At 39.5% G+C, this 25,908-nt stretch overlaps 1 protein-coding gene and 2 pseudogenes across 4 annotated transcripts; 2 read left to right on the forward strand and 1 right to left on the reverse strand.

Moving 5' to 3' along the window:
- Positions 1 to 362: 362 nt before the first annotated feature.
- Positions 363 to 19,238, reverse strand: LOC147509297 (uncharacterized; annotated as a pseudogene). Its single transcript, XR_015215948.1, has 17 exons — positions 18,863 to 19,238; positions 18,443 to 18,577; positions 18,112 to 18,346; positions 17,429 to 17,515; positions 6,381 to 6,507; positions 5,945 to 6,030; positions 5,149 to 5,317; positions 4,928 to 5,049; positions 4,230 to 4,364; positions 4,054 to 4,146; positions 3,871 to 3,928; positions 3,706 to 3,781; positions 3,491 to 3,617; positions 2,924 to 3,114; positions 2,749 to 2,785; positions 1,387 to 1,480; positions 363 to 1,177 (listed from the first exon to the last, which is right to left on the reverse strand). The product of XR_015215948.1 is annotated as an uncharacterized LOC147509297 (transcript).
- Positions 19,239 to 19,360: 122 nt separating this feature from the next.
- On the forward strand, positions 19,361 to 21,293 carry LOC147509298 (protein FAR1-RELATED SEQUENCE 5-like; annotated as a pseudogene).
- On the forward strand, positions 21,283 to 25,363 carry LOC147509299 (uncharacterized). 3 transcript variants are annotated; one of them, XM_086601627.1, is made up of 11 exons: positions 21,283 to 21,520; positions 21,618 to 21,703; positions 21,813 to 21,899; positions 21,982 to 22,056; positions 22,833 to 22,904; positions 23,237 to 23,297; positions 23,367 to 23,484; positions 23,799 to 24,444; positions 24,650 to 24,729; positions 24,909 to 25,007; positions 25,107 to 25,363. In XM_086601627.1, the coding sequence occupies exons 1-8, from the start codon at positions 21,295 to 21,297 to the stop codon at positions 23,923 to 23,925; spliced, it is 852 nt and encodes a 283-aa protein (XP_086457753.1). In that variant the 5' UTR covers positions 21,283 to 21,294; the 3' UTR covers positions 23,926 to 24,444; positions 24,650 to 24,729; positions 24,909 to 25,007; positions 25,107 to 25,363. The 3 variants fall into 3 exon arrangements, with proteins under 3 accessions (XP_086457753.1, XP_086457754.1, XP_086457755.1); XM_086601628.1 differs by lacking the exons at positions 24,650 to 24,729; positions 24,909 to 25,007; positions 25,107 to 25,363 and adding exons at positions 22,210 to 22,281; positions 23,529 to 23,660 and having other exon boundaries at positions 23,799 to 23,936; XM_086601629.1 differs by lacking the exons at positions 24,650 to 24,729; positions 24,909 to 25,007; positions 25,107 to 25,363 and adding an exon at positions 22,210 to 22,281 and having other exon boundaries at positions 22,833 to 22,947; positions 23,197 to 23,297; positions 23,799 to 23,818.
- Positions 25,364 to 25,908: the final 545 nt, after the last annotated feature.

Below are 25,908 nucleotides of genomic sequence, written 5' to 3' on the forward strand. Positions count from 1 at the left end.
TTGCAACGTGAGTGTGTTCTTGGGAACATAGATGGTGAAATGCAACGGATGAAGACGTTTGATTAGGATTCGCTCTTGGAATCTTACTGGTATAAGTTTTATGAAGTGTAAAGTCTTGATTTGAAATAGATGCAATAGAGTGGTTTAGTAAATTCTTGAATTTATACATTAAGAGTTACTTTTTTGTTTTAATTTGATCTCATATTTTAATATCGTGGTTAATAATATGTTATTAGGGTTTTGTTTTATCCTAGATTTTCAGAAGATGGAATAGGGTGTGGATAATTCCCTATTTTTAATTTTTTGGAAATTTAGGGTGTGACACCTCATAAATAAAAAAAGCTTTGTTTCACTTCAATTCAGTCTCATTCAAACTACTTTTCTATCATTCATCTTCAATTACGATAAGTAATTCGTATTATCTAAGATCAATTATCCAAAGATTGTTCTTAGACATCACAATCATAGCAATAGCAAAGTTGTGTTTTACATCACAAAAACCTGTTGATCCCCCAGACCAGAGTGCCCAAAACTTGTTAGGTACCCATCTTTGGATTTGAATCTCTTGAATCCTAGGCCGAACGTCCCATTTTGTAAAACGATACTTCCATAATCTCCAACACCCATGAATGCGTCATGAATTCTAGGGTTTTGAAAAATTTTATCATCCTTCTCGTTTTTTCGATCATCTACTATTAGTAACATCGGCAGGAAGCTGCATGTAATTTCTGTTGCCATCCTTCTTACTGTAGGTATTACTCTTAGAATCTTTACTTTCACTAGGATCATTGTTTTTACTCTTAGTTTTGTCCTTTGTAACAGTTACCTCTTTGCTCTTGCTACCTTTCTCCTTAGGCTGCAGTGAGGGAAAGTTCGGGATGTGGGGATGACTACCAAGCGCTGGCTCGGAATGAGTATGTGGGGGTGGGATGATGCCACCAGCAGCAAGGGTGGCATAGTACCTTGCCAGTGCTCGGGCTGAGCAGTGTCCATTGGCAGCTGGTATAATTGCCCGGCGAATGTTGAGTGAATTGAATAGGATCACAAGGGAAGACACCATCTGGCCTGGGATATCTGACCAGGCTGGAAGGTGGAGGGTAACTCGGTCTGCTGATACCTGAGAGCAATTTGAGGTCTTCCATGTCTACAGTAAGTGTTGCTAGTCGAGATTCCACACCTGAGAAAACATTAGAAGGCTATATGAACACAAATATAGCAGCACCATTAGTTTTGAGTTCTCAAAAACCATGAACCTAAATTACAACTGAAGGATGACAGGAATCAAGAGCAAAAAAAAAAGAAAACTTCTAGCTTGCTTCCCAAATTTGCCACACATGCATGAACTCATTACATTATCAGCAGCAAACACGAGCGTTAGAATTATACCTGGAGGAATGCCAATATAAAGCTCTCCTTCAATGTTGAGAGGGTGAATGATTGCTTCATTCACAACCTCCTGAAATTTCTTTCCAGATGCATGCTGTTTATCCAAACGCATTAATGTCAGATAAGGTTATAATGGATGTAACATCCGGGCCAGACGCATAAAGATACCTTAATATCAACTTGTATAAAGTTTACTAGGGTCAGGTCTGACACTTATGTTTCATGTCAGACATTGACATGATTTTATGTCTTTGTTGCATACCAAACCAAAACAAAGGCAGGAAAACATGGATATCAATCACAACTGGACACTAAATCAGGTAAGAAATAATGGAAAGAATTTTAGTAAGAGGGAAAAGTCCTTACTAACATTCAGACCAAGTCAGCAAGAATGGAGGCTACTAGGCAGTTGATATTATGACATAAGATCGATCCAAAGTAAGGGATATGGAGGAAATTAGGATTCCAAAGAAAGAATTTAGAGATGCTTCTCGGTTTTGGTAGCAACATTTCTGTAAGAACTCCTTAGTCGTAAGTGATCATTTAGGACAAGGATGATGAGTTAGAGCAAATGCTCGGCTTGCTTGATGAGGAATAAAATTTAGACAACAGGGCATTTGATTTAATATGTATCCAACTACTTTTTGTGGGAGTTTAAGTGTTTTGTTTATTGTTTAAACATATGATGGGAATGTTGCACACGCTCGGGATCTGTACACTATGCTTGAGTCTTCACTGTGTGTATTTTGCACATTTGCATGTTGTTAATTTTCTGTGAATGAGTGATCATTTAGGACAAGGATGATGAGTTAGAGCAAATGCTCGGCTTGCTTGATGAGGAATAAAATTTAGACAACAGGGCATTTGATTTAATATGTATCCAACTACTTTTTGTGGGAGTTTAAGTGTTTTGTTTATTGTTTAAACATATGATGGGAATGTTGCACACGCTCGGGATCTGTACACTATTCTTGAGTCTTCACTGTGTGTATTTTGCACATTTGCATGTTGTTAATTTTCTGTGAATTTGTTATTTGTGCTACAATGTTGTTCATTACTTCATTACAACAAGTTTGTGTTGTACCAACTTTTTGAAACAGACGACATTCTAGCACAAATAATGTGAACTATCCTCTTTTAAAAATCTCTATCAGCCACCGAAAAAATCTTGTCGCACAAATAATATATTGGAAGTATAACAGATTTCCAAGGATGAAAGTTTTGAAGTATTATTTCAAATAAAGATCTTGACTATGATCCCAATATTATATATGCTAACTTTCAAAGATAATAGAAGAATACAAGAAAAGCTCAATGTCCAATAAAAGGACACGAAAAATTATGGGGGAGGAAGGAGGATACATATGGTTCTGATTTAATTTCAATCCAAGAAGTTGTACTTTGATGACCAAGTACATCTATTACCAAAGTCTATATTTTAGCTAAGAAGAGTAATTTGAATACGACAGTAGTACAAATAATGGTGTTGTTCATTTTATGCATATAATGTATTTTCTCCTATGCTACATTGACACGCTATATTTTCAAAATAATCCCGTGTCGGATACGGACACACATATCCAACCAATGCAACATTCCGGCAGTGATCCCCTTTATTGCTGAGAAAACTGGAAATAGACTGTCAGGCTGAATGGGGCGAGGATCATATCTTCCAAGCACACCAGCTGCAGTATCTATAACAACCTTTCCATCTTTATAGGCACAAACCTAATGAAAGAAAAAGATTGCAGAGTATGATTAACTGAACTACAATTCAAGAATTTTGCCCGTGGAGTTTTCTGTGCTAAGTTCATTGAAAATAGATATCTTGAATATGATGATATGAGCATTTTCAGAGGAAACCTCTCCTCTTGATGCAGCATGAAGAAACAAAGTGGTCCTACATTGAGGCACTGTTTCTGAATATTCGTCCTACATAATGAAGGTTCTAATAGAGAATATAGTATTGAATACAAATGCGTTGAAAATGGTTGATGTGACCTTTTGAGAGTCTGAGGCTGAATTTAAAATGATTTTGTGAAGGAGTTCGGGAGTCAAAAAGGGAAAAATTGAACTTCGATAGTAGATTGATAGTTAAATAAACCTGGACTCCAAGTATTCTATCATCACCCCCAAGCTCAATAAGCAGCTCCCTCAGCTTAGCCTCCACATTTGACTGAACAGGTGTAGAGATCCATTGCTCATTTGATGCTGGCACCTTACTAATATTTCTGCGTACCATGGAATCAAAATCAGAGTAAGACGTGAAACATATTAGCAAATTTTGGTCAAAAGAAGAAGCACACGGACTATACTAACCCTTGCAGAATGGACTCAGCAAATGGCCTCATTATGTCCAAATATATAACACGAACATTTAAAGTCGATGGAAGCCCTGGAAAACATGAGCAAACCAATAAACTACACAGAGAACAAAGTCTTCATTGTGCCAAATGTGAAGTGATTTGTGTGTTTTCTGCAGACCTTGAAGAAGATTTAGAACCCGAACAAAGATAACGGCATCACCTGGAAAAGCATCAACCTAGAAAATAAAGACGCATGTTTGTCAAGATAGATAAAATGACGTTGTCCACCTGTATTGCACTAAGCAGAGATAGATATTCCAGAAGTTCTGTGCTCGCTAGCAATTTAATACAAATGGCTTACAGGATTGAAGCGCGGAACTTCTTTTTTGCTCATATTCAGCTTTTCCTGGATGACCTTAATATTTTTTGTTCTTTCCTCTGTCAAAGATTTCATGTTTTCCTTAAGAAAAAGAAATGATTCAGTATTAAATATAGCTTGCAGAAATTGGCAAGTATAACTAAGCCAAAAGAATGAATACTTAGAAGGGCTTCGCTGGCAGGTGTTGAAGCACGGAAGAAACCATTTGTTACCATCATAGCCTGCTCTGGTAAGTCCAAACACAACTTTAGTCCCATCTCAGCAAAGGCAGACAATAGTGCAACATAGTCTCCCTGTAATAGAAATATCGGAATATTAATCAACAAAAAGAAAAAAGAATGATTTGGTTCGGAACAAATACTGAAATCCATGTCCAACAAATCTCAAGTGGGGTAAGAGAATGAGTACATATCTTAAGAGAAATATATGAACTAGCCATTAATAGTAACAAAGCCTCCTCAAGTTTAATTATCACAACAATTTAAAATAACAGATCCTCCGAGCACACCAATCATGATCTAGAACCATATTTTCAGGCATGGGTGACACATATTTATTCAGGATATTGTGTTCAGCTTGCAGCAGCATAATCACGTTAGCTTCAACGTTTACTAACATACGAAGCTAAACAGATAGGACAGAAAAGCCCCTGAAGGCATAACCTAGCACAAAGTAAAACCCATAATTAAGTGTCAGAACAAAAACCAATGATACACTAGTTTTCTGAAGTTATTGTGTAGCAATCCATCTCTTGACAGAAGAAAAATCATCTAGTTTATGTAAAGAAAATCACTCTATGAAATTACTAGTAGCAAACAACACCAATGATAATCACCAGCGATCAGTTAGGACAAACCTCGGCAGATGCAAGAAACATCTTTGCTAGTGCCTGTTTCATAGAACTTGATATCAACTTTGTAAGCCCAAAGTCAAGTAAAATAGGTCGATGCGGGGGTTCCTTGCTCACAAGAAAGTTACCTACAATAAAACAACTTTAATGTCAACAGAATAGCATCTTAACAAACATAATGCTCTAATTCAATGCCAAGAGATGATTATCGATATTGAAGTGCGTACCAGGGTGAGGATCACCATTGAAAAATCCATCAACATAAATTTGATGGGCATATGCACGGGTGATTTCTTCAACAACTTTTTGTTTGTCAACAGCATAAGCCTCTAAAGATTCACAGTCATTCAGACGAATTCCATCCATATACTCGAGAAAGAGTACCTTCTCTGTCGACTGTGATGAAAGAACCAATCAATAAAGTTTAGGAAAAAATAGAGAAAAAGTGATGTAATTCTCCCTTTCTCTTTTTTCACATTTACACAATTATATCATTAGTTCATTACATAAGAACAAGCTAATGGCTATATCATGTCTGGGATTCCATAATGTTTTCCTTGGAGTTTAATATAAAAATGAAATGCAAGAGATCACAATATACATCCACGGCATTGTGGATACATAACGTGGAACATGCGTCTCAGATCCCTGATGCACCACAAGTGGCATAGTGAAAGAAAACCAATGAACTACTAAGGACATTAGTAGCTATTCCACCACTCCTTAATTCGATTTCCGGTTTTTGATGGGCTATTGGTTTTATAAATTTTGGAATTACAAGAAATGAGCTCAGGGTTTGCGCTAGTGGATACTATTGTTTGACTAAGCTAAGTTGATCCTAAGCCACAGTAAAATGTGAAAGACCGACATCAAGCTGAGAACCAGTTTAACTTCGCCAAGAACCAAATTATGCTAGTCAAAGTTCACGACTTCAGGGCATATATGCTCGGTAATGATACGATATTTAACTTTCTTTATGCATATTCAAGTTTGAGCAGCAAGGTGCTGCCCGCAGAATAGTACCTGAATGACTTCTGGTATTAATATATCCACATCATTCTCCGGATTGCTTTTGCAGCTTAAGTTTTTGGAAACTGTTCTGGTATTTTCTACAAGTACAACAATGTCATATCAAACATCTTATTAAGTCACAAAAATGGCTTAGGTAAAACCTATTAATGGCTATTAAAATGACTCATTGCCGAACCAAAGTTTAATCAGTCAGTTATCAGTGGATCGAAGGCATCCACGTATTTACATATAGTAAAATTATATTATTGCTAATGAAGAAGAAAGTTTAGAGAGAAAGGAGAGTAGGGCTTAATTAATTTCGGCCTTCTCTCCCACACTTTTTAAAAGAAGTCTGTTTACAATATGGGTCAAGTGTACCACCTATCTAATGACTCACGCAGAACTGTAACACATATCATTTCTAATATCATTCCAACAAGGAACTTACCAGCTTCATGATTAAAGTCAAGTTCTTTAGGTGCTTCTTTGCACCACTCATCAATCATTGGATTGAAGTCATACTGTGGTTCAGCCCATGCAATCCAGTCGACTATTGACTATGCATTTTTAAGATCCTGTAAAAGAATGGGAAGCCAGCAGCCATAATTAGACACCGGCCAGCAACTTTTAGACTATCTCAATCATGTTAAAAAAGTTAAAGGATATATGACCTCCAGTATAACTGCCTTGATGCCCTCATGTTGAACTTTGACTACTGTAGATGTTGTGTTTACTGGACAATGACCTGATGATTTGGAGTATAGGGAATGGCTGCACTCTTCTTAGGATAAGAGTTGCCTACGTATCAAGTTTCTCGGGCCAAACTTGAATCAAGCCTTACGTAGTTTATCTCTCTCTATTTATAGGCGTCTGAGTTGACTTTCCATATTTGCTTTGGACCGTTATGAAGTGTAGATTCACCTTGTGTGCTATCTTGATGATTCGCCATTAATGTGCTGTTACAAAGTTAATGTTTCCTTAATTGTGGCGTTGATTGAGCTCCGAGATTGCGCTAGTTGATATCCTTCCATAAATGGTCAGAATCGATGCTTTGGGCGACACAGGTGTTGGGTCGTTTGGAGTTTTCTGCCTCGATGGGTGTTGGACGACTTTGCTCGGTTATGAAAGAGGACGACCTGTTATGTGGACACGTGTATTGTAGTGTGGAACGGAGGGTACTTATACAGCCCCCTTTATTTTTTATTCGTTCTTTGGACAGCTGTTGCGTGGAGAAAGAACGGTTAAAAAGTAAAGATTTGAAAACATGTGTCTGACAGCTGTTTTGTTTTGAATTTAGGTTTTGGGTTATGTGTAGAAACTGTTTGGGCTAGATTCGTGGGCCCAAAAATACGGCGATTTGTGTGCGAGTTGTAATGATTTAGGTTTTGGGAACACGAAACACTTTTGTGTTCTCGAGGTTTGGGGCAGTTGAGGGGTTTTTGAATTTGGGATTTCGCTTGCTCAGTTCTCATTCTAGACAAAGAGAAAAACCCAAAGCAAAAGGAAGAAGAAAAGAGAGAAACAAAAAAAAAAACTTTTTCCTTCTTCGGTATCAGCTGCGTCTTTTGATTTTGCAAATCTTTCTCTTTCGTTAATTTTAGACCTCGTAATGTCTGCTACCAGTGATAGTTTGAGTGGTGAGGTTGAAGTTGATGAATGGAGAGAGAGAACGGTAAGTGATGAAGAAGTTGAGGAAAGGGTGTGTAGTGGTGATAAGGTTTCATCGTCTTCATCGTTGGAGACGGTGGATGTGAGAAAGCCTAAGTCGGAGGATTCCTATGCAGCTTTAAGGGAGGAGTTTGGTTGGGTGGAGTCCGACCTGGTCATGTATATCAAACACTTATTAAAGTCGGGGGAGAGAGGAATTTGTTTCATAGTAACTACGCCCTTGGGGTGGAGGAGAAGTTGTTTGCTATGGACAAAAGAAGTGAAAGAAATATGGCTGGGATGAGGTTGCCTTTTTCCCGTCTTACTGTGGAGGTGTTGAACTTTTTGGAGAAATCCCCTTGTTAGTTCGTGGGGAACAGCTAGAGGATTCTCCATGTGTTGGACTTGTTGAATGACAGGGGCTATAACATTTGTTTATCGGATGTGATGGACCACTTTGTTGTGAGGAGGTCGGGTGTTATGAATTTCAATTTTCATGTCTTTAAGGGGAAGTCTCCTATTATCGTAGGGGTGAGTAAGGAGGACTGGAGTCATAGGTCGTTGTTGGCTGCGAGTACATGTTGTCCTCTTGGTTTGGAGATTGAAAATCAGGCTATAAAGTTGCATGGTAGGTCGTTGGTTTTAGGTCGTAATGTGTGTATGGTATATCATAATTTGGACGTTCTGATTTATTTCGTTTGTTTTTGCAGAGATCAATATTCGTTTTCATACTAAGGCCGGTGTTATTGAAAGGTTTGCTTGTTTGAGCTTGGAGGAGAAACAAGCGTTGTTGGGGGAGGTTGCGCATTATTTTAAGAGGCGTGGAGGAGAGAAGATCAACCGTAAGAGGCTGGAGCAAAAGGCGAGGGCTCGCAAAGCTGCGGTTGTTATCTTTGATTCTAGCTCGGAATCTGCCATGGAGACGGAGAGCCAAAAGAAAGCACCTATTTTTTGAGGGGAAATGGTGCTGGTGATAGTCGTTCTGGGGCGGCTAGGTCGGCTGGAGGATCTGCTGAACACCGTTCTGGGGCAGTGAGGATGGCTGGAGGAGTGATGCAATCCAGACGCTCTGAGTTAGGTTACGCAAATTGTTTGTCATCACAAAGTTCTGAGTTGGGTGACACAAATCGTTTGGCATCCTAACGTTCTGAGATAGGGGATGTGGCACGCTCTGTATCCAACCGCTTCTCCTCTGGTGATGCAGATCGTTCTGCGTCTACTTGCTTCTCTTCTGGAGATGCGGGTGCTGGAAGTGCTTGTGGGGAGGGTGATGCTCCCACTTCGTTCTGGAAGCCTAATCTAAAGAGGCGTTTCGAAGTGGTTGAGTCGGAGGAGGCTAAGAGGGCCTAAACTGAGTCTGAGGAATGACCTAGTACTGGTGAGGGTTGTACATCTTCAGGTCGGGTTCATCTGAAGAAGATGAACCTGATTGATTTGGTTGCTGATGATGGGGTGGCTGAGGTCCATGAAAAGAAGAAAGTTGATGAGGCTGAGCCTGTTGTTGAACAGTGCAAGGGGTCAGGAAGTATGGACCCAAGTAAGAAGAGTGAAAGTGTTGTTCTGGACAGACTGGTTATGTATGAAGACCCTGTTAGTGGGCAGAAGAAGTTTGTGGAGAATGGTGATTATAGCTTCCAGTCCAAGTTGGTTGGTGGGGCATTGCTGGAGAGTATTGCGCTTGATGGGGATAGACGTAAGCTGGATAATAAGGGTTTGGAAGTGAACTTGCTGGAGATGGACTGGTCTTTGTGCTATGTGAGTGTTCTTCCGTTCTGAGTTTGCTTCTTTTAGGATTTGTCGATTTTGATCCAATCTGATATCTATATTTGTTCTCTTGTTTGTTAGGTTCTGGCAATGTACATGAAGCTGAAGGATATGGCTTATATTTTTTATCATTACAAGAAGGAGCTGGATGCCAGCAGGCAAACTTGTAGTAGGCTGGTGGCCGAGCAGCAAGTGGAGAGGGCTGAGGTTGCAGGGCTGAGGGCTCAAGTGCAAGAGTTGGGTGGGAAAGTAGCTCTATTGCAACCCTCTATTGACTCTGCAAAGTTGGAGGTTCAGCAATGGGTTGCCGAGTGCAAGAAGTTCATGGGTCCGTTCTTTAACGAAATTTTTGATATAATAAATTGGTTGATTTGGTGGAGAGCAGAGATACCTACGTTCTAGTAGATGATTATCTGGAGCTAGATCGTAGGTATGAGCTCCTGAAGATGGCAGTTGAAAGTGGGGCTGCAACAATGTCTGTTGAAGATACTGACGTAGATATTGCTGGACGACCTAACCTGCCAACCGACCTAGGTTATACTCCAGCAGTTCCTCCAGTTGTGCCTCCTGTTGTTGCTGTCTCTGATGTTTCTAAAGTTGTTGCTGATCTAGATAGTGGCTCGGTGGGTGAAGAGGGTGGGCCCTTGGAGCTTTTGAATGTTGATCAAGTAACACGTGTTGTTTGAGCCTCTTCTTGTTTGATTGATGTTTGTGATGTGGTTGAAGTGTTTGGACAATATTATCTTTTTGCTCAAGTTGATATTGATACGGATACACTTTATATTTTTATGACGGAGATACTGAGGTCGTTTTTCTGGGATAACCTGGGGGCCTCATGTATCTAACCGAAATTGTATGTAATTAGCAATACTTAAATTACTCACTTGTTACAATTTTGCTTGAAGCATGCATGTGATTGCTCTGTTGCTTTTGATTTGTTGATGGACAACTTGTGTTGCATCGTAGTCGTACTGATGAATTGCTTGACTTTGCTAGGTCGTCTGATTTGTTATAGGTCGTAAAGTGTTTGCGTATGACCTGATATATTTGCGTAGTTGGTACCTAGGCTTCGTCTTGTCCCTAGGTGTACGCCCTGATTCGTTCCTTTTGGGGGAACTTCTGATTGATATAATTAGCCTTTGAGTGGCCATTATATTTGAGTCTAACTTAACTCTTTTGTGAGGTCGTAAGTTGACTTGGGGTCCTTTCGGGGGTCCCCTGGATTGTATTTGTATGATAATTGGCTTTTGAGTGGCAATTACAGTTGAATCATACTTAACCCTGGTGTTGGTGTTAAGTTAATTTAGGGTCCTTTTGGGGGACCTTGTTTGAATTGATTGAAATATAACCACTGCGTGGTTGTTGTTGAGTCGTTGTAGACTTCGCTTTTGATATACGACCTGACATTGTGATGACGTAGGTCGGGTTGTGCAGTAAGATGCATTGTACTTATGTAATGCAAAAATGACATCAGTACTTGAAATGTTGATGAAACTTTACTTATATCGACTAATGTATTTGGAGAGCGCAAAAGAAAAACTTATTGATAAAATCGCTTTAGGAGAGCTGTATTCCAAGGTCGGGGAAGCATATCACCGAGCTGAGTTTTGATCCAGTATGCGCCATTTCCAACGACTTTGTTAACAATGTAGGGGCCTTCCCATGTTAGGTCGAGTTTGGCTGGAGCTAGTGTCTTTTTGAGGACTAGGTCCCCGGCTTGAAAAGATCTTTAGACGACCTTCTTGTTGTAAGATCGTTGGATTGTTTGGTGGTACCGAGCTAGGGATATTGCGGCTATTTCTCTTCGTTCCTCTAGGAGATCAACTTCTTTTGCCCAGATGATGTCATTGACTCCTGACTCGACTATGTCAGAACGTGTGGTTGTGAATGTGAGTTCTGATGGTATTACTGCTTCTGTTCTGAAGCAAAGTGTGAATGGAGACTCATTGGTGTTGGCTCTGGCTGTTGTTCTGTATGCCCATAGAATATTCTCGAGCTATTCTGGCCATTGGCTTTTCTTGCTTTCCAACTTCTTCTGGAGGTTTTCTTTGATTGCCTTGTTTGTGGCCTCTGCTTAGCCACTGCTTTGTGCATATCTAGGTGTAGAAAATGCTTGAGTGATGCACCATTTTTGTAGAAAAGCCTTGACTTGTGTGCCCGCAAATTGAGTTCCGTTGTCCATGACAAGGGTGTGGGGTAGACCAAATCTTGTGATGATATTAATCCATATGAAGTTGATGACGTTGACTTCCTTGACTTGGACTAGTGGGATTACTTCAACCTATTTGGTGAAGTAATCAGTGGCTGCTAGGACGTATTTGAGACATGTTTTCTTTTGTGGGATGAATGGTCCCATGATGTCCAACCCCCACATGCGGAAAGGCCATGAGCTGGCTACGTTGATCAATTCCCTAGCTGGACTTAGGTGGTTGTGACCAAATGTTTGACATTGGAGGCATTTAAGAACGTACCTTTTTGCCTCTATATACATGCCTGACCAATAATATCCTTGGGCTATTGCTTTATGTGCCAGAGATTGTGCGCCTACATGGTTGCATTCACTTTTGTGTATTTCGTCGAAAATGAGCTGGCCTTCGCGTGGAGTTATACACCTTAGGTGGGGGCCTCCTGCGGATTTGTGGAATAATCGTCCGTTGATTACTGTGTATCTTGAGGCTCGAAATTGTATTGCACGAGCATTCTTTGTTTCTGATGGGAGTTCGCCATGTAAGATGAACTTGAGAAATGGGCCTATCCAAGATTGACTGATCTCTTCTGCGGATGAGGGTTGGAAATCGATAAAAGGTCGTTGACATTTTCTTTACCGGTAGCGAGTCTTTCCAGGATGTCAATATAGGCTGTGGTGGGGCAGACCCTCTTGTGTCTTTGAAGCTATGAAAGCTAGACTGTCTGCATGTCTGTTATCTTCCCTGGAATGTGCTCCAATGAGAACGTTTTAAACGATTTGATGAGGTCATTCACGACCTGAGCGTACTTTGCCAGGTTTGCTCTATTTGTGACATATTCTTTGGTGATCTGCTTGACGATTAGCTGGGAATCACTGTAAGCCTTAAGCTTTGGGACTTGTAGCTGCTGTGCCATGTGGAGTCCTGTGATCAATGCTTCGTATTCCGCTTCGTTGTCGGACGTTGCAAAATCGATCTTGATTGATTTTTGTAGCTGGCTTCCTTCTGGTGAAGTTAATACAGCCCCCAGTCCACTTCCATTGTTGTTGCATGCTCCGTCTACGTAGAGGTGCCATGTGTCTGGGGTGGCTTGTTTATGGAGTGAACTGACTGGCTCGGGCTCCCAGTTGATATCTTCGACGGGAAAAATTTGCCAAGAAATCAACAACGACTTGACCTTTTTGAGACGTTCTAGGAACGAACTCGATGTGATGTTCTTCGAGTTCTTAAGCTCATTTGGCCATGCAGGCTGTTTTATTGTTGGAACTCAATACCTGTTTGATTGGTGTATCTGTAATGACCTTGATGCTGTGAGATTGGAAGTAAGGTCGGAACTTCCGAGCTGAGTAGAGTAATGAAAGCATTGTTTTCTCCATCGGAGAGTAGTGTTTTTCTGAATCTGTCAACGTCTTGCTGGTGAAGTAGACCGGCTTTTCGACTCCATCACGTTCACAAAAAAGAACTGAGATGATTGCGAAGTCGGTAGTTGCAAGGTACAACCCCAGTGTTTCTCCTTTTTCTGGCTTAGACAGGACGAGTGGAGTTGATAAATAAGCTTTCAAGTCGTTGAAGGCTTTATGGCACTCGTCTGTCCAAGTGAAAGTTGTTCCTTTTTTGAGTATTTGCAGGAATGGTCTGCACTTGTCAGATGCTCTTGAGATGAACCTGTTGAGGGCTGAAACCATGCCAGATAACTTGTGGATTTGTTGCTTTATAGTTGGTTCTAGCATTTCAAGGAGAGCTCGTATCTGTTCTGGGTTTGCTTCAATGCGTCTTTGTGAAACGAGGTAACCTAAGAATTTTCCTGATGCTACTCCGAATATGCATTTGGCTGGGTTGAGCTTCATCTTGTTTTGGCGAAGTCGTTCAAAGGCTTCTTGTAGGTGGGAGATGTGATCGCCCGTCTTTTCTCTTTTGACCACCATGTCGTCTATGTAGACTTCCATTGTGTCTCCTAGCAAGTCTTTGAACAATTTGGTGACCAGTCTTTGGTAGGTCGCACTTGCGTTCTTCAAGCCGAATGGTAGGACGTTATAGTAGAACGTACCTTGCTCGGTTATGAAGGACGTCTTTTGCTGATCTTCTTCTGCAAGCGGTATTTGGTTGTACCCACTTTATGCGTCCATAAATGACAAAAGCTCGTGGCCGCAAGTTTGATCTACCAGTATGTCGATCCTTGGTAAGGGAAGTCGCCCTTTGGGGGCGCTTTGTTGACGTTGGTGAAGTCTATGCAAAGTCGTACCTGACCGTTCTTCTTTGGAATGGCTACTATGTTGGCTAGCCAGGTCAGGTACTCGACTTCTCTGATGAATCCAACATTTTTGAGCTTTTCTATCTCTTCATTGATGGCCTTTTGAAACTTGAGTGCTAATTTCCTAGGTTGTTGTTTGATAGGCTTGACAGTTGGATTTACATTTAACTTGTGACAAGTGACATGAGGGTCGATTCCTGGCATATTGATATATGACCAAGCAAAAACATTTTTATTGAGAAATAGAAACTTGACAAGTTGCTCCTTGAGCTTGGGGTCTAAATCAGCCCCTACATAGATAAATTTTGGGTCGTCAGTTATGCCCAAATTGACTTTTTCTCCTGGTTCTATTTGAGCTTGTTTTCCTTTGAGCTTGTCTGATGCAGTTGCTGGAGGGCTGGATGTTTGAGGGTCTTGCCTCTTTGGGACGTCTTTGGCTTCAACGACCTGAGGCTTGGGTGAGGTCGTTGTGTTGACCTGATTGCATCGATGAGCTTCCAGTTGGTTGCTTCTTAGCTCCATGATGCCTCTGGGGCCGGAAAATCGCAAGACCTGGTGTAGGGTTGATGGAATAGCTTGGATCTTGTGAATCCAACGGCGTCCTCGAATGGCGGTGTAGGACAACTTGACATCGATCACACTGAAGCGTGTTGAAGTTTTGACCATGTCTTCCTTCTCTCCAATGGAGACTGGCAGGATGACATCTCCAATGGCATCTGTGCGGTCTCCATTGAACCCGTAGAGTGGTGCTTTTGATTCTATCATCACCGAGTCTGGCAGGTGCATGTCCTTGTAAGTTTGGTAGAAAAGTATATCACACGAGCTGCCTGGATCGATGAGGATTCTTTTAACTGTCCACCCATTGATTTTTACGTGCACTACCAAGGCATCATTGTGGGGTAGGCATACCTTGTCTAGGTCTTCTTCAGTAAATGAAATTGCTGTTATTGTTTGTGGATTGGTGGGGTTGATCATCTCAGCTTTGTGTGAGAGATGGTAGATCTTTTGAAGCGCTCCTACTCTTTTGCGCTTCTCCCGACCTGAGGTTTCGTCGTTTGAGGTGTCTGTAATCATGTTGATTACTTTGTCCTCATCGTGGTCGGAGGAGTGTTGTCTCCTGTTGTGCCGCGACCGACCTGAAGATTTAGATCGTCGGGTTGATCTGCTCCTGCTTCTGTTTCTGTTGCTCGCAGGTCGTTCATTGTTGCGGCTCCTGCTTCTGTGGCGTTTGGCATCCAGCTTGTGCCTCAGGTTGCTTTTTGGCAGGAACTCTTTTAATTTGCCTTCCTCCATTAAGTCTTGGAGGTAGTGCTTCAAGCTCCAACAATCATTGGTGTCGTGGTGGTGGAGTTTGTGGAAATGGCAGTATGGACGCTCTGGTATGGCGATTACCTTGCTGATGTTGGGTTTGAAGTATGTTGATGTATATATCTTCTTCAAGATCTGACTCGGCGTCCTGAAAAAGTTGGAGAATTCCCTCTTCGTGTAAGAAGGCTTGCTGGAGCTGGATCTCTTGCTATTGTTGTTGTTGTTGTTGTTGTTGGTTGAATATTGCTTGCTTCCCTTAATGTCTTGCTCATTGCTAACTGCGAAGACCTCTTTGCCTTTGCACTGAGCTATCCATTTTTCGTACTTGATATACTTGTCGACTCTGTGATACAGGTCGGCTGAGGTTTATGGTTTATTGCACATGAGGGACCCTGCTAGGTCGGAGTCGTCTAATAGGGCGTTTGTGAACGCATAAATTGCAAAGCCATCACTGAGTCCTGATTCCAGCGAGAGGAGGTCCTTCTTGAAACGTTCTAGGAAGATGCAAATCATTTTGCCATGAGCTTGCTTGAGCTAGAACAAAGAGTTTAGGTCGGCTCGCTTCTTTCTGTTGTGGATGAATTCTGCCGTGAACGTCTCAGCTAGCTTGTCGAAGTTGCTGATCGAATCGGGAGGGAGTGTGTAAAACCAGTCTATTGCTCCGTCCTTCAAACTAACTGGAAAAAGTTTGCACTTTAGGTAGTCGTAGTCTGGATGGCTGTAAAGTGCAAGGATTTGATCGGGCGGAGCTACGCGGCTCACTGGCAGGAGGTACCGTCATACAACGGGAACTTTGGCTGGATGAACTCTGAAGGAGGCTGCTTGTCTCTGATTTCTATGGTGAATGGTGATGCCTTGTACGTTTCTAGCATCTTCTGAGCGATCTGGATCGCGCTGGCTCTTTCGTTTGACTTCTCTAATTTTTGGGCGAAGTTTTCTAAGCATTGATTGGTGGTGTTGGTGAGGGCTACAACGGCGTTGTGCTCCACTGCTTCTGTCATGCTGTTGTTGGCGTTGGAGGTGGCTTGGTCGCGCATCATCTTATTCTCTTGTTGTAAAGTGACGAAAGCGTCTTGTAGCGTCTTCATTTGTTCTGCCAACATCTGAAGAGAAGTATCAACGGTGGTTTTTACCAGCTTCGTGGGCTTGAGAAAAGAGTAAGTGTGCTTTTCTTAAGGAAACGAACCGGCAGATGGTGCCAATGTAAATGTTGTGTTTACTAGACAATGACCTGATGATCTGGAGTATAGGGAATGACTACACTTTTTTTAGGATAAGAGTTGCCTACGTATCAAGTTTCTCGGGACAAACTTGAATCAAGTCTTACGTAGTTCATCTCTCTCTATTTATAGGCGTGTGAGTTGACTTTCCATATTTGCTTTAGACCGTTATGAAGTGTAGATCCACCTTGTGTGCTATCTTGATGATTCGCCATTAATGTACTGTTACAAAGTTAATGTTTTCTTGATTGTGGCGTTGATTGAGTTCCGAGATTGCGCTAGTTGATATCTTTCTATAAATGGTTGTAACTGATGTTTTAGACGACCTGGATGTTAGGTACGCTCTTATGGGTGTTGGACGATGAAAGAGGACGAACTGTTATGTGGAGACGTGTATTGTACTGTGGAACGGAGGGTAATTACCACTACCACATCTCGTTCACTCCGCAAAGTGGCACGATGAACTTGAGCTATCTGCAGTTTAGATCAGATTGCATGAGAAGAAAAAATTATTGCAATCACATGATCTTAGACCAGTATGAGCGAGTAACCAATTCTAGAAGCCACATAACTAAACCCTTTTGTAGGAAAAAGGTGTGAGATACATGTATCCTGTTATTAATTCTTAGAGCAACAATTAACATAAATTGCCTCGGTAAAATGAGTATAAACTACAGGTTGGTTCTATTCCCAAGTCCATCCATGTCAAAGTAAAGATTGATGAATTTTGCATAGCTTACTATGCATAAATAAATGGATCCAAGTAGAGGACGTACTCCACAGTCCACACCCTAGAATACCAGATTGGAGCAAACCATCTGATCTTTGGTTGTATGCTTGTACCTATTGTCGTATTTTAGTGCTACTAAATCACATTAATTTCATAATTTTCAATTTTTCACTCGTATTTACGTTGTCTATGTTGTATTACTGTACGCTTTCAAATGAAAGTATGACAGTACAATATATCAAATAATCAAAGTGATCCAGCATGTAACCTATTTGGACTAGCATATCACTTGAATGAGCAGCTGTAGATAGACTTATACATACAAATCTTGTCATGCAAATGCTCTTCAAGTTTAGTTCCATTTTATTTATTTGTACTAAAGGATCTTACAGACGCTGTTGCAATAGGAGTTTTGACAAAATCCGAGAAAAGCTCATCCATAGATTTCCCAAACTCTTTCTGTATAGTTCTGCAAACCTGTACAAAAAGCAACTGTAAGTAAAATGGTACATTACACAATGGGAATGTTAAGACCAGAAGATATGCACAGCAGGCACAAAGTCTATAAGATCTTGATCACATATGTGATGATTCTACTCTCTTTCATATACTACCAAGGGGTATTCAAATTTCACATGCATAATGCATTGTACATCTTCATTGGGGAATGAGAATTAGCTTTAACCTTTTAATGGTATGAGTTTGACTAGTGCATTTTCTATAGCAATATTTCTCTAGGTACAATAGAAGTAAACATTTTCATCTTTGTACTAGTAAACATTTTCATCAATTAGTTACTGGTCTCAATTAAACCAGGCTTGCCAATCAAAAAAAAAATGTCTCATGGATAAAAATATAATATATTCAGGATGGGACGGAGGCTTTGGCAAATACTAGTATACATAATTATTAAAAGTATACTTCTATAGAAAGAAGTTAAAAAGTATAAATGTATTCTATAGAAGAGGAAATTTTATCTCAATCTCATTTTCGGCCTCTTGTTATCGACTGGAAATGTATGGAACCAGCACTATCAGGAATTTACTTGAAATATGTAAAATATAAAGACTCACCTCTTCCAAGTTCCAAAGAGCGAGGAGGGAGAGAGTCCTGTAACTGCCTAAGACAGAATATATATTCCTCGGGAAGGACATCAGCACGTGGAGATAGATATTGACCCATTTTTACCCACAATCCTTCTAACTCTATTACCAAATTGAGAAGGCGCTTAGCATTCCGCTCACGAGCTTTTCCCCACAAGGAAGCTCTCTTGGATTTGCTAATCCATTTCTCTCTCTGCTGCAATACCTACAATTAAAGTAGCCATTTTAGTTTCTCCAACAACACATTAGAAAAAAAAAATCTCCATTCAATACTGATAACTAATCATCTAACTAAAAGTACCTTGTAATCAAAGTAGATGACCAATGCTAGTGTGAATACTTTCACACGCCTTTTGCAATTGTTTCCCCATCCCATCAGATGCTAACACAAGCAACGACGGCTACTACTACTACTACTAAACCTGTTAATCTTCCACTGAATACAGAAAGTGATCAGTATGAAATGGTCAGTCCACTGAATACGCAGGAAACTGTATATTTGTATAGTTGTATGTGTTTAGAAACCACGATTATCATAGGTCATCATTGTTCTTATTAAAAACTTCATCTAAATTCTCAACCATATTCATCTGTACGTATTTGACATTTTTTTTTTAACTCTGGAAAAGAACATCCTATCAAATATGAATCATGGCAATATCCAATTTTATAACGAGAATTATCACCATAAAGAATTACTTATCTTGGACTGAAAGTTTACCTGATGATGAGATTCAATCTAATGGAAAGTATCTGAGACTACTTTTTTTAAAACTTTTAGTTTTCTACGTTGGAAGTATTTGAGACTAGTTTGAAATATTCTTTTTTGAGCTTCTCTGACGCACCACTATATTTGGAGTGATTTTTTGCTCCCAGCTTTGGTTCCTCCAAGCGCTCCAAGGGATTTATCAGCCATACACGTTTCATTTTTTCCATCCAAAAAAGGATGTTACAGCTGTATAAAATATTCAAAATTTTGGATTTTACTTGTTTGTCTCTCATAATTAGAAAGGAAATAAAAAGGAAAAAGAAAAAGAAAAAAGGAAAGTGGAATGATTAATATCAAACACGATGGAGATAAAAGAAAGAGTTGGAAGTTGGAACCAAAAAAAAAAAAAAAAACCGCCCCTCGAACCTCTTAAGTATTCTTCACGTACTCTCTCAAAAAAAGAAAAAAAAAAATACACACACATTGCTCAGCTCTCTCATTTATCCTTATACTAGATGGAAAATGATGGTGTTATGGATTATGCATCTGATGATGAAAGTAATGAGGAAGTGGATGTGGACTTTCGAGAGGATAACAAATATTCAGATAATCAAATTCCTGCAATTGGGATGTTATTGGATAGTGATATGGAGGCATATAGTTTCTATAATAGATATGCAAAGACTGTCGGGTTTAGTGTTAGGAAGAACTCGATGTATCGAAATGCGGCTCGTGAAATAATGCGAAGAGATTTGACTTGCTCTTGGGAAGGGTTTTACAAACAGAAGACAACTCCAGTAAAAAAAAAAGAGATGAAAGGAGGAGTGGATGCAAGGCAATGATGATGATAAGATTGAACAATAATAAGAAGTATGTTGTGACTGAATTTGTGGAAGAGCACAATCATCCTCTTGTGGATCCAACTAATGCACACATGTTGCGGTCTCACCGTAGAATAGATCTTTCACAAAAGGACCTCATACAAAATATGAGCTCCTCAGGAATTGGAACCAATGATATTATGGGTTATTTGAGCACTGAGGCTGGTGGGGCGGAATATTTGAATTTTTTAGAATCAGATTTATATAATGTTATTTTAAGAACACGTCTTGAATCTGTGAAGGAAGGTGATGCACAATGCCTATTAGATTATTTGTCAAAGAAGGAAGAAGCCAATGAGTTCTTTTTCTACAAGCTTAAAAGGGATGGGCAGAATAGGCTTTGTAGAGTTTTCATTGCTGACGCGAAGTCAAGGTCGGACTACCATAATTTTGGAGATGTGATGTCTTTCGATACAACATTTAGGACAAATGGTTACAATATGATATGTGCACCACTGGTCGGAGTAAACCATCATGGGCAAACTGTTCTTTTCGGATGTGGCTTGCTTGCGGATGAAACAATACCATCTTTTGAATGGTTGTTCAAGACATTTCTAGAAGCAATGGGAGGAAAGCACCCAGAAACCATTTTTACAGATCAAGCGCCTGCAATTGGCAATGCCATTAGCACAGTGTTCCCTAACACCCACCATAGATTTTGTTTATGGCATATATATCTCAATGCGGGTAAGTGCTTAAAGTATGTCTTCGAAAAATACCCAACAGTTTTTGCAAATGATTTTAGAAGGTGTATATATAACCCTGAAACAGTTGATGAATTTGAAAAAAGTTGGAAAAAGTTACTTTCTGACTATGGTGTGCAAGCAAATGAATGGCTGAAGAATTTGTATAAAACGAAGACCAAATGGGCACAAGTTTATGGTCACGAGCATTTTTGTGCTGGTATGACAACTACACAGAGAAGTGAGAGCATTAACAAATTTTTGAAGAAATTTTTCTCAGGAAATCTTATTCTTCGAGAATTTGTAAGTTAGTTTGACAAGGCATTGAATAAGAGACGTCTGAAAGAAAGGTTAGCTGATACTAATAACAAGAAAACAAAACCTACTTCGTCTACTCTTTGGGTGGTTGAGCGTGAAGCATCAGAGAAGTACACAAGAAATATATTTAAGATCTTTCAGGAGCAATGCATCAAAAGTCTGGCTTTAAAGTTAGAACTACTTGGTGTTGATGGTGAGACAAGATCTTACTCAGTAAGATTGGTTGGAAAAGCAAATACTAGGAAGCGGACAGTTACTTACACGGATTCTACACAACTAGTGAGCTGCAGTTGCAAAAAGTTTGAATTCGGGGGATTTGTGTAAACACATACTGAAATTATTCCTTGAGTTAGAGGTGTCTAGTCTCCCTTCAGTATATTATTTACAGAGATGGACAATGGAAGCTGCTACCAATCTTGTGTATGACTCTAACGGGGAAGTAATTCGAGATGACTTAGATCCCGAATTCTCACTACGGTTTAGTGAAATATCCCATTGTGCACAAACACTAGTTGGACAAGGAGCAAGGTCAAAGAGAAGAAGGGATTTTGCTATATCTGAAATGCTTCGCACGATTTCAACACTAGAGTTCTTTTCTGACAGTGAAGGAGATACACATGGAAGCTCACATAATGTTGCAAAGCAAATTGAGGAAAACTTTATTAGAAGTCAATCAGGTGACATTCCACCCTTAAGGAATCCAGTACGCAAGAAACGTTTTCGTCCCAAGGCTCGAATTAAAGGCGTGTTGGAAACGAAATCGAAGAAGAGTAAAAGAATCGGGAAAGGTTTGTCTTAATATTATTTACATTTGGTTAATGATGTGATATTTTAATTAATTAACAATTTAGTGGCCTTATCATCTCTTTATTTTATGACAACAAGGTGACAAGAATATTGTTCAAGCTACAAGTGACGAGGAAAATAGTCATTTTAACACTGCAGAAGAAGTTGCTCCTCAATACACTCAAGTATAGTTTTCTTTCACATAGATAATGCAAGCGATCAATTTTCATTTACAAAGTGGTTATGTGCACATTCTTATTTTTCTTGCTAAAGCGTATTTGTGAATTGTGATAGGGAATTAGTGCTCTAGAAAATGGAGTCGGCTCTGTAAATCGCTTTGCAACTACTTCTACATTCAGTTTTCAACAACTATTGCAACAGGTGATTCAATTCCATAACTTAATTTATACACTATTTTTTGTACCAAATGAAATTATACTAAAGTTTGAATGGCACAAAGCAGGTTTCCATAAACCATGGAGGACAACCACAATCAAGCAGCTTTAATTCCATGATCAATGATACTGAGTTTAGACAGGTACCATCTAAAATAACTATAATCTAGTTAGAGTCATGCTATTAGTATGCCAAACACTAGTACTACAGCTTTAGATACTTCAATTTTTTCGGTCACAAGTTTATCATATCATAGAATCATAATAATTAGAAACAAAATGTACACTTTATGTAGGGATTACCACGTAGAAAGCTTGATTTCAGCGAAAATGATGACATGGAAAGGGAAGCAACAAAAAAAATTAAGGTGAAGAGAAGTAGAAAAAAAAAATATTAGGCCGGAGATAATTCTAAAAAATGAAGACCTCAAACATAAGTGGGAAAATGTTTTGGGTGACTTTAATCCTTTGATTTGCGATATGATTGAGTCATTGGCCGAGGTAACTCCGGATGGGCATTGTGGTTATAGATCCATAGCTATACTGCTAGGATATACAGATGATTTAGCATGGAGGACCATAAGGGGGCTTATGTTGAAAGAACTGATGCAATATGCAGATTACTATACAAAGTTGTACGGTCATGATGTGTTAGAAAACCACAAAAGAAACTTAGAGTGTACCAAGGCTTTTACAATGAATGAGAAAGAATGGCTTGATCTACCGGACATGGGTTCCTTAGTCGCAAGTGCTTTTAATGTTGCTTTTGTCACTATAGCACCACCAAAATTATATGTTACGTACTTCCCGCTGAGGACAGGTCCAAAAGACTTGTTTCGGATAATTGTCATTTGCCACATAAATGAAGGAACACATTTTGTGCCAGTTGTGCTAAAAGATATTGCTCCTCTACCTCCAGTTTGGCGAGGTTGACAGCTTGTTAGATGGCCAGAAGCAGCAATGTGGGAATCTGTTCTGCAAGAAAAATTGGGTAGGTGGGATGGATCGGTTCCGACCAATATGCAAAAGCTACAGTACGTTTATCTAGAGTAGTTTTAATTGTTGGAAAGAAAAATAAAATAGTACTTGTTTTATATTGGATTTATGTAGGAAGTCTTGATTTGTAGTTAAATGAAAAAACTTACATACATTTTGTTTTTATTTGTCGTTTGTATAAAATTCAGTGAACTTTGTTTTTATTTGTGGTTTGTATAAAATTCAGTGAACTTGTAAAGGGAGTGTTTTCACTCTAACTTGTGTTCTTAAATTATTACAATTCAAAGACAGATTCAAAGAAGAGGGGTCTGAATTTTGGGATTTTAGGTATTGGGAAGTTTTGTTGCTTCAGTATTTGGGATTTCAAGTGCAGCATTCTATCTCTTCGGTATGGCTTTACCATTTCCTCTCAATTTTTAGGGCTTTCATCTAATATACGCATTTGGGTTTATTTCAGTAGCTTCTGGGATCCCAAGACTTTCTGTTGGACTTGATTATGGTGGTCTTCTTGGTCTCTCTTATCACTTCATGGATTCTCTAAGATGTTGCTGCTCCTTCATTCTACAAAATCCCATGTGAGCCTTTTTTTTTTTTTTTTAATTTCATTTAATGGATGCAGAGGTAAATTCATCAATTGGATGGAATAAGTATCAAATCTGCAAATTTGATATCCTCCCCATAAGGGATAAAGTACCTTTTGAACTTAGGTTCTCTTCTCTCTTTCAATTTGGTGTTGGGAAGTTATCTAGAGGTAAGAAATACTTCTACATTTTGTTAACATGCATAGTCATTTCATCTGATTGAGTTACCAATTTCACTTCACTTATATTCTTAAATATGTTCATCCTTAAGTAAGCGTTTACTCTCCTGCATCTTACGTTACATGCAGCAGCCAGAGTCCCAACTGTCTTTGCATCAGCAGAACACCGCTCTTCCGCAACAACAAACATCACCCACTCAGCAACAACAATACTTGCAGGGCAGCAACAACAATATCAGTTAAGCGGTCAAAATAACGTCTCAGATTTGCAACGGCAGCAGCAACAGAGGTTACTTGGCCAGCAGAATAGTATGTCAAACATGCAGTAGCAACAACAGTTGTTGGGTCAGCAGAATAATATTTCAAACTTAAATCAACAGAAGCTGGGATCACAAATTAAATGGTGCTGGGTTACAGCTGCAGCAAGTGCTTGGAACTCAATCCGGTGTTCCAAACATGCAGTCTCACCAGTCATCGCATATGTTGTTACAACAAGCTAAGATTGGGGGGCAGCAACAACAAACTGCACAGGCACCATTGACAATGATGCAAATGCCATGGCAACAGTCACATTCCCAACCACTACAGCAGGCACCGATGCCCCTGCTTCAACCTCAAGCAGGACAATATTAACAACAATTGGGATTGCAACACCAGCCTAATACATTGCAACGTGCCATGCAGAAAAAGCTTCATTTGTCAGGTGTTCAGCGTCAGAATGTAATGGAGCAGAAGCAAATTCAGGCACAAAGAGTTCTTCCTGAGGCCTCGTCAAGTATGTGATTTTAGTATAATATCTTTGATAATTTCTTTTCTAAATCTTTTGGCCCTTCTTATACATGTTCACATCTTCACATACTAATGAACGAACTTACAAATTTGACGTTGTCCTTTCTATGAAAAACCTTACAAACAACTGGGTATATTTGTTTTCTCTACTTTAAAATAGTTACTTAAATACTTGCCTGCTTTTATTGCAGTCCTTGAGGTTGGTGATGGAGTATTTGAGGTGTTATCTACATCTGGAGATACACATCTTGGTGGAGATGATTTTGACAAGGTTTGTTCGCATCTGTTTACTCTTTCAGGTCTTAATTTTAATATGTGTCCCTCTACTTACTAATAAACCTCGTAAAGAGGATTGAAAGGTTTGCATTGGAATGACTACTTTGTACATATGTCAAATATCCACTTTTGTGGGGGTTACTAATTTGTATGAAATTCTCTTTCACTATTAAGCTTTATGTTCGAGAAGGAGCAGCACCAGCACCTTTCATTTCTACAGCCGAAATGGTGAGGAAATTTGAGTCCAGTACAAGGGACCGTTCGATCTTGCATGTAATAATTGACTTCTGACTTTGTGTTTCCCGCTTAACTGTTTCATCCCGTCACTAGCATGTTCAACCTAATGTAAATTGTGTGGGTATTTCTGTATAGGTAAACGCCACTTCTAAACTCACATTGACGAGACCTAAGGAGCCTGACTTAGAAACATCTCACCGTGCTCGATCTGTCAAGGTGAAAAGCTATGCTGAGCTTGAAAAGGATAATTGTAGTGATGCATTGAACTTCATATCTTTTAAACATCTAATGCTTGTGATGATACTTTTGTACTTGGAATGTAAGAAGTATGATTTCTTTTTTATTGAACTTGTCAATTTTTTTTGTTGATTAAGATGTGTTTGATTGTTTTATGTCTCTTTAGATATGATGTTTAATAAATTATAAAATAGGATTTCAGGATAAAATTGAACTAATTTCAAAATCAAGCTTTTCATCAGCAAATCAGCAATAACCTTCTGCAACACATAAAAGGGTGGGCAAAGGTTGATTCATAGTACCACAGCTACAACTATTTCTCCTGGACTTCAGTCTCCATGTAACCAACTTCCTTAGCTAAATTAAATATGAATATGCAAAATAATGCTCAATGAAAATTCGTCTAATCCATTGAGCTGCACCTTTTTATGGGCAGAACTGTCATTGTGATGTTATCCAATTTCCATAACTGTTGGGAGGATTTTGCTCACTTGTTTAATTGATTTCATACTCAATCAGTCCCAAAATCAAAGATCTGTAAGTCTGTCCATTTTTGTCCTCACATTGTTAATGTAGTAGGTCCCCAATTTAAACTCACAATGTAAGAAGATGGTTAGAAGAAGAATTGAAAAGAGTAACTGGTTTTTGCGGTAAGAAGTTGAAGATACTGCCGCATAAGAAGGAACACACGTTGGTTTAT

The sequence above is a fragment of the Coptis chinensis genome, chromosome 3, assembly GCF_015680905.1.
Source record: "Coptis chinensis isolate HL-2020 chromosome 3, ASM1568090v1, whole genome shotgun sequence".
NCBI classification, from domain to species: Eukaryota; Viridiplantae; Streptophyta; class Magnoliopsida; order Ranunculales; family Ranunculaceae; genus Coptis; species Coptis chinensis.

What these genes read in the sequence shown, in the direction of transcription:
- LOC147509299 (XM_086601627.1), top strand. Translation starts at nt 21,295, where the DNA reads ATGCTTCGCACGATTTCAACACTAGAGTTCTTTTCTGACAGTGAAGGA. An exon ending in TTGCTCCTCAATACACTCAA is followed by an intron (nt 21,704 to 21,812) that starts GTATAGTTTTCT and finishes GAATTGTGATAG; the next exon opens with GGAATTAGTGCTCTAGAAAA. An exon ending in TGCAGCATTCTATCTCTTCG is followed by an intron (nt 23,298 to 23,366) that starts GTATGGCTTTAC and finishes GGTTTATTTCAG; the next exon opens with TAGCTTCTGGGATCCCAAGA.